The sequence below is a fragment of the Varanus komodoensis genome, unplaced genomic scaffold, assembly GCF_004798865.1.
Source record: "Varanus komodoensis strain SLA01 unplaced genomic scaffold, ASM479886v1 scaffold3, whole genome shotgun sequence".
Lineage (NCBI taxonomy): Eukaryota > Metazoa > Chordata > Lepidosauria > Squamata > Varanidae > Varanus > Varanus komodoensis.
The window spans coordinates 35,732,107-35,747,144 of NW_025335761.1; the positions used below are offsets into that span (position 1 = coordinate 35,732,107).

Genomic DNA, 15,038 nt, shown 5'->3' on the forward strand with positions numbered 1-15,038 from the left:
CCAGTTTTGCTTCATTTCAGCAGTATAATTTAAGACAGGGAGGGTGAGGGTCATTTTGTTGCTTCTACTAGAAGATAAAACAAACCCTTGTCAGTCGATGTCATCCAGAAATGTACCAGTAAATCCAGAATTACTTCTGCCTACTCCTTGCCATAAAGCATTCATTGACTGTAGGAAGAAAGGATAGTCCTTTCTTATTGCTCTTGGTAACATTTAAGAAGATATAATTTAAAAGAACTTCTTCCTAAGCTATTTAATAAAGACAGGATTCCATGCTGAGAGCCAGTGTGGTATAGTGGTTAAGAGCATGGGACTGGGACTCAGAAGATCTGGGTTCTAGTCCCCGCTCAGCCATGGAGCCAACTGCGTGACTTTGGGCCAGTCACAGACTCTCAGCCCAACCTACCTCACAGGGTTGTTGTTGTGGGGATAAGATGGAGGAGGAGATGTAAGCTGCCTTGAGCCCTTTGTAGGAAAAAGGCAGGATATAAATTGGGAAAATAAATAAATAAATAAAATGATTGGAAGATGACAAACTCTTATCTGTTTTTTCCTGGTGTTTGTTTTCCTTGCTTAGCTTGGCATCGCAGTGGGTTTTCTCCTCCCTCCAGTTCTGGTTCCCAATATTTCAGAGAAGGACAAGTTGGCCTACCATATTAGTATTATGTTTTTTATGACTGCAAGTGTAGCAACTGTACTCTTCATCCTTGTTGGCCTTGGTAAGTAAACATGAAAAGATCTAAACGGGGGTGGGAGGCTGAGTAGATGAATCAAGTTAGGTCACTGTCTGAATTCTTGAAGCATGCATTTCTCTCTTTGATACCTGTTTGCTATAGAACTGTAAGTTCTAGTGATTATCCATGGTCATGACTTTGGTATGTACCATATATTTTCTTCTTATCTTACAGATGTTTTTCACTTTCCATTTTTGTAATCTGGTATAGATACTTATGAACTAAAGGTGCACACCTAGGGGTAGCAGTAATCAAGTTCTCTCTTAAGCATTTTTGCAACCAGCCCAAAACCTGCTTAAGAAGGAAAACTAATGTTAACCATGGTGACTATCTATAGTGTATGTGTTCCCTGACCTCATCGCTGATCTGTAGTGAAGCAAGGTTAAAGCAAGGTTAATGTGGGAGGCATTCCTCTGGTTTAAACCCAAAGAACCATAAGAGGTAGTTAAGGAGCCTTAAAGTTTCCCATCAGCAGTGTGTGGTTGGGCAGCTGATTGAGCAGGCACACAAATGACCTGGTCATAGGGGTTTTTTCTTCTTCTTTTTTGCACTATTGTGAAAATCCCTGTATTTCTAGTAAAATACCATAAACTTTTCTAAATTTGCATTGATATTAACATACTCAAGTGCTCCTCTCCATCATCCTCTTTTTACACAGTTTTTAACTGTCCATCTTAGCAAATAATATCAAATCTGATATCATCCTGAAATACTAAGATAATTGCCAGTTCAGTTTCTTTGTTTTTCACATTTCACTTATGAATGTAGGACTTAATCCTATGGAAGTTAGACAGAAAAAATCCTAAAGCTTTTATAAGTTTGTGTTCTTAAATGTTAGCTTTGGGTATAATATATGAGGATACATGGCAACTCATGATTTAAAGTTTCAGGACTTGTTACCTATTTACTGCCTGATTCTCCATTATTATTCCCTAGAGTTAGGAATAGTGTCCATGCTTTGTTGCTGATTTCTGGTTGTGTGCTTTACCCCCTCAGTGTTCCGGGAAAAGCCTCCATATCCTCCAAGCCGGGCCCAGGCCTTGATCCACTCAGCAGCACCAGAAGAATATTCCTATCTGCAGTCTATTCGCCGGCTTTTTCGTAATGTCAACTTTGTGTTGCTGATAGTCACTTATGGTAAGGTCCCTCAGTGCTTGTTAGGATCATCCAGCATGACAATTGTTTTTTGATTTATTTTATGTATAGAATTGTTACTCCATCTTTATAATGTACTGTACTCTCAAGGGACAATAAGTAGTTCATCATTTCTTATTTCACAATAAATTCCACAATAAAAACATAGAAAAAATTCCAAATGAAACAAAAAAATCGAATGAATGAGAATTCTGCTTCAAACACATGCATGCACTTGGTTCACCCCACAAGAGAGCCTCTTAGCAGGGTCTGCATGACACAACAGCCCACTGTGACTGAACAGCTGTTGCGTCAGCCAAACCCAGACTGATTTCCTAAGGTTAGCTTGTTCACGGGCAACAAGCAGTATCAATGCCTCATGGGCTGTAGCAAGCTTGTGTCAAGGGAGGCAATAACTGCTTGCTGCTCCTGTCAGTGGGCTACCAGGTAAGTGGCAGTGCTGGAAGTAAGATTTTTTTTTCTTTTTGAAAACATGGATTTAAGCAGGGCAAAACAAATAGGATTGGACAGGGAAGTAAACTGATTTCATATGTGTACTTTCTCTCCAAATCCCTGGCTTTTTTTTAAAGCCCTACTTCTGACAGCCGCCAGAAGCATGTGTCAACATAAAGGGGTCAGGATGCACTTTTCCATCTTCCCAAGCATGTATGTTCTCAGAAATGGGTAGGAAAGTTGGAGGCACTTAGGGGAAGGGGGACATTCAAAACCCTGTGAATTTCTCTGCAAAGGGAGCGAAAAGGGTACCTATACTCTTCCACAAGGAACGATCACTTGTAGCTTAGCTTTCTCATGACAGCTCACCTTTTGACAACTCAGGAAAGTGGGGAAAAATCCTATTTCAAGCCTCTCTGGGTCATTGCCAAGGGTTCTGTGTTGCACTTTGACAAGATACCTCTGCAAGATATTGCCTGGGCAAGTCTTCCTATTTTGGACCCATGGAAATGTGCTCTCCACACTTATGGTGGTGCTGGTCTTCTTACTTCCACCTGTCATTTTTGGTTTCTTTTCCTTGTTCTCTCCTTCTCTATGTTTTGAGTTTCCCCATCTCATGTGTTTTTTTAAACAACTGTTTCTCTGTTGCTTTACTGACCCTATTTCTTATTTTCATTCTGAATTTGTGTCTCAACTTTTTACCACCTGAAGTCCTTTAAACTGGAAATATATGCAAAACACACACACTACCATTGAATTATGGGCATTCCCATATGTATTGACTTGGTTTGCCCATAAGAGAGCCTCTAATCCAGGGGTCTCAAACTCAACTTACATGGGAGCCGCTGGAAGTAGAGTCTGGGTGAGGCTGGACCTCATCAAGTATTCCACCACCGCGGTGGTGGTGGGCTGCTCATCCCGCGTCGTTCCTGGAGGCCGGCCCGGGGTCTGCCGGCGCTTTGAAGGCCGCAGGGCCCCTCCCCCGTGCCCCGCCCGGCCTGGCAATTGGCCCATGGGCCGCGAGTTTGAGACCCCTGCTCTAATCCTAAGCTGATCTATAAACTGCCAGTAAAACAAGAATTGTTTGTATAATGCCTTTGCAACTGTTCAGTGAATTTCATATTTGTCCATGGTCTTATTTTTGATTACTTCTTAAACCTGGTACATCAAATTCCACTTGAAGTAATGTAATTATTATTTTGCCTATATGTATAGGGTACCTTAATTTTGGTATACATTTGTAATATTTATAGTCATAAGAGTTGTATGACTTACAGTATTTTTGGTGTTTATTCTAACAGTCCTTTTTTCTGGTCTGTTACAAGTATCTTCCCTTATGTAGACTGTCTCACCTTTTGTCGATATTTTAATTTCCTTGCTCTGCTTGCTGGGACAGCAGTTACTGTGTAGAGGTGTGGGATCATCACATCCACATGAATCAGATGGGGTGAATGAGCACATTTCAACTCTAAATAAATCTTGTTTGAGTAACATCTTAACAGGGAGGAATTTTCTTGAGAGCTGTCAAAACACAGCTGGCCTGTTCAGCAGGTGTCTCGTTTGCTTGGTTTTGGCCTCCAGTGCATAAAGAATAAATTGATTGTTGAGTCCCATTTCTCTACTTTTAAAAACTATCCTATGTATTTCTGTGTGCAGAGTAGTAGGATAGAAAACACATGGATATGTTTCTTGGTCCCTGAGGCTTTTATCTAGTCTGCTATGGCAACCACCTTTTTTGAAGGAAAAGAGCATACTGTGTTGTAAACGTTTGCTCAAGATACGCCTTACAACGTTCTGAAAGATCTAGTACTAGTTGAGTCTTTTAGTCAAATAGTTTGTCCCTATGGTTTGGTTTAACAACCTGGTTGTTTTCCTTAAGGCTGGTATAGTAGAAATCGTGAGATAGAAGCCATTTTGCAGGGTGTTCCTGCTTTTCTTATCCATCCAGGTTTGATTCTGCAGCATCTTTTCTCATCTTTGTTCAGCAATCTCTGCTGCACTAAGCATCACAATTAGTTGCTAAAGACAGTCCAAGTATTGTTCAGCTTCTGAATTCTGTTGAAGTGGAGACATGTAACATTCAGACAGAACATCTTTGTGTGTATGCTTCTTTCTCCCCCCACACCCTGTGTGTGTGTGTGTGTGAGAAAGAGAGAGAGAAAAATTCAGTAAGAATGAAATTTGGAAGAAAGGAACAGGGATCAGTTGCTAATGAAAGTAATGAAAGTAAGATCCAGGATGAAAATGAATCTTCCTGAGAGAATATCTCCTCTAAGGCATTTAATGACTCTGCTACTGCCAGTGAGCGGGTTTGTTTACTCTTTTCTAGTCTCCAGTTCTTGAAAAGTCTTCTTTAAAAAATTGCTTTTCCAAGTCATCCTTGACTTTCAGTCTCTCTTCACAGATAAGGCACGTAAAACATGCAGGCAGGGATCTAAAAGTGTCAGACATTTCATATGTTTTGGATTATGTAGAAGGAAGGTTTCACATTTTTAATCAGAAAGTAAATCCCCATTTAAGAGGTCTACACAGTGCTTTTTTGTAAAAAAAAAAAGTGGCGGAACTCACGTCTTGGGGTCACATTTTTACACTAAAAAAGATTTTCAGTTCACCAACTTTTTTTGAAATAAAGAACATATTTACCTTTTGCACGTAGCCAGTCACTCTACACACACATAAACATAATGGTTGCCGCCGGCAGTAAGCACTCAGCGCGCGACCACACGACCGATCCCAAGCCGAGCAGCATCCCAGGCCGAGCAGCGCCCTCACAATCAGTGCCGACACACAAGCAGCCCGCAGGCACTATGTTAATGATTTTTGCTGCCGACCCGCTACACCCAACAGGGCGATTCACAATCACTTGGAAAAATCAGTCAAAAAAAGGTGCCGAAACGCTGTTCCGGTGCGTTCCATGCCAAAAAAGCCCTGGGTCTACAGCCAATACTACTGTGGATATATTTCATTGTTTTAAATTTCTCAGAGAGCTTGATCTATTGGGTGGTGTACAAACAAACAAATTAGGTTTAAGATATATTTCAGGAAAGAAACTTGCTTATCCTTACATTGAGATGGAGCTAAGTAAGCCTGGTGATGGTATACATTTAAGATGCACCTCTTTATGGCTCTGCTCAGAGCTGCTGCTGCAGAGGTGTGAGATTCCACCAGGGTGGATAAATTTTAAAAAAATCAGATTTTAAAAATTTAAATCAGATTTTTTTATTTAAATAGGATTTTTAAAAAATGAAATTATCTAAAGATGGTGTTCAATTTAAGATACATTATAGTTCAAAGTTATTCATCATGAAATGAGTAGTTTTTAATTATGTAGCATGGTGCTGTATATTCATGCAATGTTTAAATTTGTTGGGAAATAAATGCCATTAATCCAATGTCATGCTCTTCCAGATGTTTCCATAAGATTATTGGGCAGTTTTTCTCTCCAGAAGATATTATCATAGACGTTTGGTTTTTTAGTTCTCAAAACTGAATTTTTGTTTGCAAGGATCATATGCCTTCATGGCAAAATATTATATGTCTTCATGGCAAAATATTCTAAAATAGACCTACAGAGCTGAGAAAAAGTCCTTAATTCCATTGTTCTTGCAAATCTATGTACACAGAATCAATCCCATACCTTTTAAGTGCTAAGTTTCAAAAAATCCAATGAATAGAAGAAGTTTGTTGGGAGTGCAATAGATCTGCGCAAGAAGCTAGGTGTGAGGAGGGAGAGTCAAGCAGTAAAAATGAAATTGAAACCTTTTGAGGCAAATATTTCACAAGTCTTTGGATCTTTTTGTCTATAACCTGAGGTTTATCATACTATTCTTTCCCTGGAGGAGAAAACCTATAAAGACAGCAGCCATAAAAGAGACCCAGTTTGGGAATATTTTAATGAAGTCCCTCTGCTTATGGTAAGGCAGGCATACATTCAACACTATGATTTAAATCTAGTCTTACTGATTAGCAATTTAAATCAATTTGATTTTAATCAAATCAACCCTGAATTCTACTCCCTTGGAATAAATAATATAACTGAAAGTTGGATTGGCATGTCTGCTAATTAAGTATTCCTCTCCAAGTTCCAAGATGTGCATGACAGTGGCTGAGAAGTTTGTCTCTTGGCTGCTTCATATCATATGGGAGAATTTATGTACAGTGGTACCTCAGCTCACAAACTTAATCCGTTCTATGACTCTGGTTGTGACCCAAATTGGTTGCAAGCCAAGTCAAATTTCCCCATAAGGTTCAATGTAAATAAGGTTAATCCATTCTGACCCCTTCAAACGTGGCCGTGAGCCTATTTTGGTCACGAGCCAAGTCAACTTTCCGCATAAGGTTCAGTGTAAATAAGGTTAATCAGTTCTGTAAATGTTTTTTTAAATCACAAAAATGTGAAACTAAGTAACAAAGAACAACGAAGTAACACAGAGAACACTAACCTAGGTGGGGGGGAGGTTATTGTTTGGAGGGAGAGTCCAAACCATAATCGTGCAGTAGCAATTGTGCTGGGGGGTGGGGGAAGATGGCTGCGATCACACAGGGAAGATGGGCACAATTGCGATTGTGCTCGGGGAGGGGGAGACTGCTGCGATTGTGGTCGCACTCATGCTGGGAAGATGGCCATGATTATGTTCGTGTTTGTGCGGCAACATGGCCGTGATCGTGGTCATCACCCCATGCGGAGTTTGTGAACTGAGGCAAAATTTTTCTGAAATTTTCATTCGCGACCCGAAGCAATTTTCATTAGATTCACAGAAAGAGAGGAAAAGTGTTTTAATCCTACTTCCATCCCACCTGTTTTGGTCCTGGTATTATCAGTCTCACTGCCCTTTGGCTGATATTTGTCTTATGCACATTAAATGAAAACATGTGTTTACTGTTATGTTTAACTGGGTCCTGACTGAGACTGCTTCTGTGCTGCTTAACAAACTTCCTTTTTTGTGCTTCCAGAGAAAATTGTTTTAGCTGTTAGAAGGAATTGACCAAAAAAAAAAAAAAATTGCTGGTTTCCAACTAAGATTAGTTTCCAAATAGTTTTTCTTCAGACATAGAAAATTCTGAACATTTTGTGGGGAAGTTTATTTGGCATCTTTGGAATTTTATGTTGAATGCCCTTTGAATACATTAAAATCCACGCATATTTCCATGCATATTTAGGCAAAAATGTCTGATATGTAGACTAGAAATGCTGAAAGTTGTTGGATTTTTTCTGTCCTTAGAAACATACTTAGGATTGCATTTTAAAACAGTGAGAAATCAAGGTGACAGAACGTTCTCTATGTACCAGCTAGACTATGTGTGTGTGTGATTACTCACCCCAATCAGTTGCCAAATTTAGCATGAGGTTTTTTAGAGGATGCACATATTGGTTTGGGGATATGGTGTGTCTTTTTCAGTATTGGCAGCTGCAGTGGGTAGCTTTTGGGCACTTGCAGAAAAAGTAATGCTTGTGGCAATACTTCCTGTCTTGTGACAGGAAAGGAGGGTGCTATTTTATAAGAAATTTTTGTACAAATGATATGAAGGGGATGTCAGGGAGCTTTGTGTGTGTTCCTAACTGTTAGCCACTTCTTGTTTCGAGTGTAATTGGCCTCAAGTGTCTTTTTCAATGCATCTCCCCTTTTGCTCCTTCAATGCATCAAAATAATACAGTGCAAAGGGCAAGGAATGTTGGTCCTGTAAAGAATGCAGACAAAGGCTCCTGGAATGTACTTCATCAGCTCTCTGATTGCCTTAGCATTTCTTCAGTCACTGACTTGCTGATGGTTTTTAGGAATGCGTGAGAGCAATTGTGGTAGGCTTACTTGCTGCAGGAACCAGGAGTAGTGGAAATTCCCAGTCCTGTCATCTGGGTGTGCTGCTTTTTCTCCCTTGCTTGTAAAGCACTTTGAGTTCGTCCCACAAATCACTCTCCTGTAATCCTACATTGCCTCTTCTGTGGCTTGAAAGGCCATGTTAAATGTGCTGTGCGGTAAGGGCTGGCCCGAAACATTTTGATGCCAGAGCCAGAGACAAAATGATACCCCAAACCCATTCCACATACCCAAGCCAATGGACTGCCTGCTTTATCTTTCTTCAGTAAAGAGTGTGGGATAGCATCTTCCACCACACCAGAGGGCAATAGACTAGTTTAAGAGAGCAGGGCAAGATGCAGGGCAAGATGCAGAGTGTTGACCTTGAACCAACAGGAATACCTCTGGGGCACCGGAGGAACAGTTGAAGAAGTGCTGCTGCCACCATCCAGCACCTCTGTTGGAAGGGTTCAGTATATGCTTTTTGACCCTGATATTACCATTTGGGTGAGGCGAGTAATTTCTTTGTCACTTGTATGGCTGGAAGTTTACCCAGACTTCACAGTGAAATGTCTGAACCTGAGATCTTTGTGCTGAAGTAAAATGGTGTGTTACTGAATAAAGTCGCGGGTCTCAATGTGCATGGAGCATTAAGATGTGGCCAGTTATCAATGTCATTCAGTTTCTCATTAGAAACAATGGGAAGAAGTGGTGCAGGCTGCACGGCAACCCTGTGATTTGTGCTCTTCTTTGGAGCTTTCACTTTTGTCTTTTCCTCTTGGAAAAACTTGTTCATTTTTAATTTGATTTTTCTGTGAGAATGTGATTGAGTGACCCTTGTCCCAAGGGTCCTTTTCTCATCACTGTCCCTATTCCTGTGCTTTAATTTCAGTATTTTACTTCCATAGATAAAACCAAGCTCACAACTGCAGGAAGAAGTAGTTTGTGTGTGGATGCTTGTATGTGCATACACACAGAAAACAGCTGAAGATCAGAAGATTGTGGAGGCAAAAAAGCTGACCTATGTGTGCATCAAACTTTTGACAAGGCTTTGAATCCCAGTGCAGGTTTCAGATTGTTTGGTGGCCTGGAGCAAATACTGATTCCTAGACTGCCATTTTAAAAACATGCTTGAATTCTATAGGTGCCTGAGGGGTCTGGCTCTTCCAATAGGCATTTTACTTCATAGTTCACAGCATGGTATTAATTCACTGTCTTACCTACTTTCCAGGATTAAACACAGGCTGCTTCTATGCACTTTCAACTCTGCTAAACCGCATGGTGATAGCGCACTATCCAGTAAGTGACTCACTGTTCAGATATTTTGCTAGTGACTTTCTACTGAGATTATTAGCACTTGCTGTATGAGAGATATCAGTTGTACCTTGTTCTGGTGAATCCCGAGAATGAACAACTAAGATCAGGGTCTGGGAATATGGGGTTTAAAGTCACCATGGAGCCTCCTATACTATTTATGCAAATGATGTTTTTAAAAATGTGCAGTGCAAAATCAACAGAAGGTTAAGTATACCATTCATTTTTGTATTGCTACAGGGAGAAGAACTGAATGCTGGCAGAATTGGTGTCACCATTGTAGTGTCTGGTATGGTTGGAGCTTTGATCTGTGGCATCTGGTTGGACAGAACCAAAACGTATAAGTAAGACCTTTGTTCTACATCTTCTCTTCTTTGAAGGAGAAGTAAGCACATTCAGTGGGTAGGTGAGGGGGGAAAGTCTTAAATAACACAGAGCTATCTGGGCAACATAAACTTTTTCATCAAGGCTTTGGAACAGTCTCAAAGAAATCCTTTGTCACATATGGCCTTTATCTGTATTGTTTATGATGTGGGGCTGTACTTGTCCTAATCAGATGAATTGTGTAAGGAGGAAACAGTAAAAAATATAACAGTTTTGTAGGAGGAAAACAGAGATTCACACTTACAGAAAACTTTTGATGAGGGAGTTAGAGCATTTCCTGGCCCACAGGAAGACTGGTTTTTCATGCTGGCATTCATACATAGTGCATTACAGAGGATAGCAGCATATAAGTATTTTATGTTTTAAACATGTGTTTCTGAGGAAAGAGAGGTGGGTAGTTGGAGTAATGGAACTGAAAAATGGCAGAACTTTTCTCTTGTGGTCCAAACTATTTCTGTAAAAAATAGGGTCTCAGCACCATATTTGCTAAAATAATGGTAAATGGGAGATACTTATGGGGAGGATTGGAAGTCAGAAGGAAGTCCAACTGGACTAGGGAAATAAATTATTGGATGGGAAAATGCTTAAGCCTCCAACCATTTGGAGAGAAGATGCTTGACCCTCCAACTTCAGATTCCTCTTGTGAATTAGGGGAACCCATGTTTCCCCTGTTTATGTCCTTAGCACTGACACCTTCATTTTGTCACTGTTTCCTTCTTTTTTGTGATTTTTAATGTCTTGGTTTTAATAATAGTTTGCATTCATAAGAAAAGGATGTGCAGCCAAGAGACTCATGCAGCCCATAGCTCTTAAGTCAGGAGCTGTGCCACTCTCCAAATAACTAGTTTCTATGGGATTTGGATTGGTAGGGTCTTTGTCTAAAAAAAGCTGCAACCTGCAACCTAAAATCTATGGGTGTGTGTGAGAGTGCCCACAAAGAAAGTATTGTGAGAAAAGCAGAGAACAATGGCACTTTCCTGTAGAATTTTTCAGAATTTAAGGGGATACTTGGGTGGAATTGTAAGAGGATGGTGGAGATCTAGGAAGGGAAAATCAGAAGGCCAAGTATCTTTTTCCCCTCTTTTTTCCTTTACACGTCTGGAACAATTATAATGGTGGAACATATGAGCACATCTTTTCAATTTACCATATTATGGCTGCAATTTGCAAATCTTAACAGTGACCAAGTTCACATTACATTTTCCAACTCATCATAGGTTTTTTAACCCGCAGTGAGCCATGGTGCCCAGAGCCATCACGAAACATATCTAACACCTACGTGGGGCTGTAATGCCATGCTAGCTTAGGGAGTACGATTATGTGAGGGTTAAGCAATCCTCACATAAAACAGAGCATGGTTATTTAACTGTAAATGGTTATTTAATGCATAATCTACGTTCACCAGGTTTGCATGGACTGGAATGCAATTATCCTTCAAGGTTTTGCACTTCTTTGAATTTTGATACTGTTTGTTTAATAAAAATCCCAAACAAAACTATTTGCAGTAGGAGCAATTCCTACCTATTTTATTTATTTAAAAGGGTTATGTAATATTATGAATTTTCACGGGGTGCCTTTATGAACATTAAATAAAAATCACAAACAGAATGGGATAGAATTAATGTATGCTTCAAAAGATTTGAAAATTGCAGAAACCAAAACTGAGAGATAGTCTGTCCTTCAGAATGGGTTATATGCATGCACCTGAAAAATGAAAAACTTGAGGGAAAAATGTCAGGAAAAGAAAACTCATCTGCATGTACAACATCAATTATTGTCTTCAGCAGCATTATCTCAGAACACACAAGAGAAATTAGATAACATAAGCTTTCCTTGCTCGTGGGGGAATGTTGCTGAATCAGCAATGAGGAGAATTCAGCTTATGACTATGCTCGTTTTTCCTTACTTCTCTAATCCAGAGAACTGGTTCATTTCTGCTTTGCTTGCTTGGGGTACCATCTCTGCCTGGTTTCACACACAGCATATTGTGTAGAACTGTTACTTTTTGTCTTAATGAAAGTGGGAAAGAGAGGGGCAGAGAGAGAGATGCAAGAGAGAGGCAGAAGGACCTTGGAGCTGCTCATGCTTTTGGAACTGATAGACTATTTCTCACTAGAATCTGGATTCTGCTACTGCACAGCATGGGGTGGTCTTTTGGCTCCTGGTGGCTCGTGTCCATGCATGTGTGAAGCTCCTTCTTTTAGTCCCCCAGGCTGAAATAGATGGCTTATTCCTGACCAAGGCAGCAGTAATTTTGCAACCTTGCAAAATTTAGGGGATTGTTGTGCAGTGCAAGTTCTAGCTGTACTGTTGCATAAAAATAGTGATACCTGGCAGGAATGTATGAGGAATCTTTTTTGAGGTAGAAATACATTGAGTTTCTTCAGTTTGGCCCCATGGATTCTAGTTCGCTGCATGTGTGCTGCAGGACGAGATGCGCTAGCTTGCTGCTTTCTACTGCAAGATGGCCTGTGGTTTGTGTTTTTTGTTCTGGAACTGCCAATGGAATTGACAGAAACCAGCACCAGAAAACGTGTAGTGGGACTTGGACAAGCCATTGGATCAGAAGCAGGCAGGAAATCTGTCGAACTAAAATAAGTTGACTTCCCTGTTTGGTACATTCCTAAAATTATTTGTCACTCCTTCAGAATGAGTTTAAAATAACTTACTAGGCAAATTAATTAATGTCCATGCTCAAGTTATTGTCTTCCTTTTATTCTCCTGCTTCACTGACTTCAGTTTTTTCCACTACACACATACTGGTAAAAACCTCTACTTGCTAAGCAGGGCCTCCATCCATTTCAATAGCTTGTCTTCTTAATGTCAGTCAGTTTCGTGCACCTACAGCTTCTTACTACCATCTCTGCATATGTTGCCCTGTGTGTCAGGAGGTTATCATGGGCATGAAAAAGGTAGAGCAATGTGCTTGGGATATAGAGACATTTCCCTCTTTTTTGGGATATACAAACATTTTCCTCTTTTCTGAACAGTTCACACATGAAAGAGTCAGCCACTGGCTTTAGCATCCAAATCTAATTTTAGTTGTTTTTCACATACTGTTTATTTCCTGTGCCTCTACAGTTTCTACTATTTGGCACTGAACCTGATGTACAAAGCTGTCTTAAGCAGAGTCAGACCATTGCGCCATCGAAACCCCAGGATTGCTGACACTAAGTGGTGATGACTCTCCAAGGCTTTAGAGAGGACATTTCCCCAGTCCTACCCACAGATGAACTTCTGACCTTCAGCATGAAAAGCATATATTCTGCCATTGAGCTATGTTCTCTTCATCCCCTTGTTTGGGTTCCCCCCTCTTTGTGTGTCCAGCTTTAATAGTTTTAAGAATGATCTTGAAAACATGGCAAGAACTCAGAATCCAGATATTGCAATAGCCTTAAGATGTATTTAGCTTTCATTAAAAAACGGGCACTAGCTTCTTTATGAAGAAAGCCACCTGTGTCTCCTTGGCATATGAGTAATGAGTCCCAGTCTCTACATTCAATCATTGGGTTTAGACAACGTGATAACTCACACTCAAGAACTGAGTATAGGTCGAATGTGGATTGTTGTTGAACTGTGAATCTGGAAGCATGGCTTATTGCACTGTCTGAACCCAGCTGCACTAACAAGCCATGGCTTGTTAAGCATGACCAACCGATGAACAGAACCCATGGTTTGTTGTTGTGAACTGTGAGCTGTTAATTGCATTCTGCTTTCTCAGCTGGGTTTAGACAACATGATAACTCATAATTCAGCAACTATCCAGTTTCAACCAATATTCAATTCTTGGGTTATAGTATTTAGTTAATGGCAATAACTTAACAACAACTACTGTTTTTTTCCTATACTTCTTTAGAAGGAAGGCAGCTGCTTGAAATATTAACTTTTAACCTACTAAGAATACCATAGACATTACTTTTCTGCTCTCCTCTCATGTGGCTGCATTCTTCAAATGGAATGTAGCCAATTATTTTAGATTATCTCAACTGAATTCATTTGCTTTATTCTTCTGTGTCTTTTACCCTCTAATCCTTGTAAAAATCTCTAAATGCTTTTGAAACTTTGAAACTTGCAGTTTTAGCATGAATCAGCCATTCCTTTTGGGTCACACTTTGAATAGATTTGCAAAGTGTTTAAATCAACAGCTAGACTGTGGGCAAGTCATGCTGAAAACCTTGCTAAGCCATGCTGCTGCTGTTCATTGACTTGCTGTAGTTTGTTTCCCCTTTAGTCCTCCCACCTGTTCCCAGCACATATCCCAGGGGTCTTTATGGCACAACTCTATGCACCAGCAATGTTGAGATTCTTCCCTGAACCACAACTTTCTTGCCTTGCAAGAGATCTGTGTTGTTATGTCTGTGCTGTATCTTCACATTGAGAGGAGACATGTAATTGTTAGGATAAGATGGCCGAGGGATTTATTTCCTTTCTTTAAGACTTAAGAAAATAAATCTCCTTGGCTAAGCCTCACAATCTGTCCCTCTTCCTAAGTGCAGCTATTCCTATGTGTGTTATTAACTTACTTTTGGCTAATTGTGGCCCTCATTTGGGTTAATGGTATGGTTAAACAAAACAAAATGATATGTTCTTTTTTTACCCCCCCCCCCCGCGGGGGGGTGGTTCACTACGAAAATGGGAGGGGGGAAGTTTAAATCCCCCCTCTGAATTGCCATGGTGTGAATAGGGGTGGACACTTTCCCAGAGGGAAGTTAATGTATACATGCATAATTACGCTGCCTCTGCTCACAACGGGATCAAGCCAGTTGACCCTGAATAAAGTGCTGAGCTGGAGGAGAAGGGGCAGAGGGCGCGATGAGGAGTGGCTGGCTTTTTGCCACTCTTGCCAGGCAGCTTTGTAGCTGTTCCAACAAAACATGCTCATGTTACTCCGCTGGGTTTGGACCTCAACCTGAAAACAACCCCCCTGAGCAACCTGAGGGTGAGCCATGGGTTCTTATGGTGGCTTGCACATGCTTAAGGAAACTGTGTTGGGTTGGAACATCACAGTAAGCCAGACTGAAACAAACAAGGGTGACAAACCACTGTGGGTTGTCATGCCTTGCAAGCAAGGTGAACCATGCCTGACCAAAAATTTTTATGGAGGCTGGATATTACTACATGCTTTGCTGATGTGGCCCTGGGTTGAGTAGTCACTGAAGTTTCAAATCCCAACACACACTTAGCCATAGACTTTGATTATGGATTTTCCTGCTCTGCACTTTGT

General features: G+C 40.5%; 1 protein-coding gene across 6 annotated transcripts in view; it reads left to right on the plus strand.

Annotated features, from left to right (window-relative positions):
* The window catches only part of FLVCR2 (FLVCR heme transporter 2), a 52,564-nt gene that overhangs the window by 18,092 nt on the left and 19,434 nt on the right, over positions 1-15,038 (plus strand). For all 6 annotated transcript variants that reach the window (XR_006415394.1, XR_006415395.1, XM_044436887.1 and 3 more), the window contains exons 2-5: positions 578-719; positions 1,731-1,871; positions 9,348-9,415; positions 9,671-9,774. Coding sequence is in view for 4 of the 6 variants with exons in the window: in XM_044436887.1 (XP_044292822.1) it covers positions 578-719; positions 1,731-1,871; positions 9,348-9,415; positions 9,671-9,774 (455 nt within the window). In the remaining 2 variants the exon portion in view is untranslated. The remainder of the gene's footprint in view (positions 1-577; positions 720-1,730; positions 1,872-9,347; positions 9,416-9,670; positions 9,775-15,038) is intronic.